At 63.8% G+C, this 2,688-nt stretch overlaps 1 protein-coding gene across 1 annotated transcript in view; it reads left to right on the forward strand.

The window, feature by feature from the left end:
- The first annotated feature begins 672 nt into the window (after nt 1-672).
- The window catches only part of TECR (trans-2,3-enoyl-CoA reductase), a 3,600-nt gene continuing 1,584 nt past the window's right edge, over nt 673-2,688 (forward strand). Inside the window, exons 1-6 of the mRNA XM_017520256.2 lie at nt 673-860; nt 1,438-1,489; nt 1,879-1,923; nt 2,020-2,123; nt 2,200-2,315; nt 2,400-2,505. Of these exons, the coding sequence (XP_017375745.1) occupies nt 681-860; nt 1,438-1,489; nt 1,879-1,923; nt 2,020-2,123; nt 2,200-2,315; nt 2,400-2,505 (603 nt within the window). The 5' untranslated portion in view covers nt 673-680. The remainder of the gene's footprint in view (nt 861-1,437; nt 1,490-1,878; nt 1,924-2,019; nt 2,124-2,199; nt 2,316-2,399; nt 2,506-2,688) is intronic.

Below are 2,688 nucleotides of genomic sequence, written 5' to 3' on the forward strand. Positions count from 1 at the left end.
GATCCTTTCCACACTTCGAGAGAGGCTCTCTGCACCAATAACTCCAGAATCTGTCACCTCCCTAGTAACACAAATGCACAAGGAAAATATCCAAAGTGTCTCTTACAGCTCAGAAGGGGAAATGGATGATCTGTCTGGCAGAGTCTCAAAATAGCTGGGATTTCTCCAAGCCCAGTCAACTCTCCAGGCCTGAGCTTCGAGCCGGGGCCTGGGTGGCCTGCTTGTCTCTCCCGCTTCGTCAGGCCACTGGCTCTGTGCAGGGTGGGGGCTGGGAGGTGTCGCCATGCCCGCCCTCGGGGCTCTCCCTGCCCTGGTGCTGCTGACGGGCTGTGAACACTCAAAAGCTGCTTTCAGGGCAGCCTGGCTCCTGGGGGGTGACTCCCAAACCCCCCTCAGAGAAGGTCTGTGGCTCAGGTTCTGGGGGGGGGGGCGCGCTATCTGGTGGTTTTATATTTAGCTGGGCAGTGGCTGTGGTTGCCACTCGGGTTACATCTGGCACAGGAGCCGGCAGCACCAGGGCCGGCACGGGCTCCTTTCCAGCACCGCGGCAGAATTTGATCGCGCCTGCCTGGCCCAGGGCTGCTTCGTGTGGGGAGGTCGGTGGTGGGGGCTGACGGCCGGCAGCTGAGGCTGCTGGCCACCGTGGGCAGAGCCGAGCGGCAGGGCGGGTGGCAGGCGGCATGGACATGAACTTGAGCCTGGTGGCCCGGGAGGCCACCCCAGGCCTCCTCCCTGGTCTCAATGGGCTCCCCAGGCCCGCACCTCCAAAGGTGACCAAGAAACCTAAAAAGGCTGTTCTCTTCTTCGAGGTGGAGATTCTGGACGCAAAGACAAGGGAGAAGCTGTGTTTCCTGGACAAGGTAGGACTGGGGTATGGGCTGCCCTGGGCCAAGGGCACTGGGCCTGGGACCCCGTTCTTTCCAGCCTAGGAGCTGTCCAGCTGGGCCCTTCATGCCCCACCCCCCTGTCCTATGTAGGGGTACGCCCTCACTTGGGGTAGGGTGGATAGCTGTGGCCCCTGGGTGTGGTGGAAATGGAGGCACAGCAGCCTCAGTGGTCCCTGCAGGGATTTGGGTCCTGGGAGGGTGGTAGAGGAGTGAGCCTTGTCTCTGCTGAGGCCAGGCCTGGGGGAAGGGGCTTGGGCTGTCTGTCCCTGGGAAAGACAGAGGGCCTTTGCTCCTGGGGGAGTCATGGGTGAGGAGTGGAGAGGAGGGGCAGAGAAATGCTTAATCTGCCTCTAGCCCGGCTGGGGGCATGCCGGCCGAGGCCCACGGTGTCCTCACACTGGTACGGCCCTTGCTGCTTCTTCCCTGACCATGGAGGCAGAGGCCTGGACCCTAGCCCTTCCCGCTTCCCATAGCTGCAGCCCAACTCACAGCCTGTCCTCCCCTTCATTACCTCCCCATCCTGGGTCGCTGTGGCCTGTGCTTCCCCCAGGTGGAGCCCCACGCCACCATCGCGGAGATCAAGAACCTCTTCACAAAGACCCGTGAGTCTGAGGCCTGGCCACACTACCATCTGCAACCCCTCTGACCAGGAACCTCAGGGTGGGAGGAATCCCGTCCTGCATGCCTCTCCCGGGGCCTGCAGAGATGCCCTGTGTGGCCCAGGCTTCTGGGGTGTGACTGGGGCAGGCGCCCCACGTGGCACTCCGCAGGAACGCCCTTGCTGGGCTCTGGAAAGGACAGGATCCTGCTTCTGTCCGTGCTCTTCCGGCCAGTGGCCTGGAACTGCACGGGCCTGAGGCCTTGCCCCCAGGGGGTAGGAGCTGTGGGGGTCCCTGCATCCTGGGAACCCTGAGACGCTGACACAGCGGCTAGGCAGCGGACCTGTTGAGCCCTGCCAGACTGTGGGCTGACTGCCCTGTTCTCCCCGCAGACCCGCAGTGGTACCCCGCCCGCCAGTCCCTCCGCCTGGACCCCAGTGAGTATAGCTGTCCGCTCGGCCCACCCCCTGGGCTCCTGGGGGCAGTGTGAGAAGGCCGGGACAGCCCCTGAGCCCTGGCCTGCCTCTCTGCAGAGGGCAAGTCCCTGAAGGATGAGGATGTTCTGCAGAAGCTGCCCGTGGGCACCACGGCTACACTCTACTTCCGGGACCTGGGGGCCCAGATCAGCTGGGTGACGGTGAGTCCTAACGCTGCCCACGGCCTCCTTTCCCGTCAGCCGACTGGGTGACTCATCTTGCCCCCTCTACCCTCAGGTCTTTCTAACAGAGTATGCGGGGCCCCTTTTCATCTACCTGCTCTTTTACTTCCGAGTGCCCTTCATCTATGGCCACAAATACGACTTCACGTCCAGCCGGCACACGGTGGTGCAGTAAGTGGGGCAGGCGGGGGGAGGGTAGGGGAAAGCGGAAGACCTGCCGGACCAGCCCCCGCTGAGCCCGCTCCCCCCGACCAGCCTCGCCTGCATCTGCCACTCATTCCACTACGTCAAGCGCCTGCTGGAGACGCTCTTCGTGCACCGTTTCTCCCATGGCACCATGCCTTTGCGCAACATCTTCAAGGTGAGAGCCCGCCCTGCCTCTCCGCCCCAGCCCGCCCCCGCCGAGCCCCACTCCTAGGCCCCTGCTGTTCACCACGCCCTCAGAGCCGTGCCTTAGCCCCACCCCTGCAGAGCCCCGACCCAGCCTCACCTGTAGGCCCCTCCTGTTCACCACGCCCTCAGAACCCTGCCTTAGCCCCACCCC

Source organism: Cebus imitator, unplaced genomic scaffold (assembly GCF_001604975.1).
Source record: "Cebus imitator isolate Cc_AM_T3 unplaced genomic scaffold, Cebus_imitator-1.0 Scaffold819, whole genome shotgun sequence".
Taxonomy (NCBI): Eukaryota; Metazoa; Chordata; class Mammalia; order Primates; family Cebidae; genus Cebus; species Cebus imitator.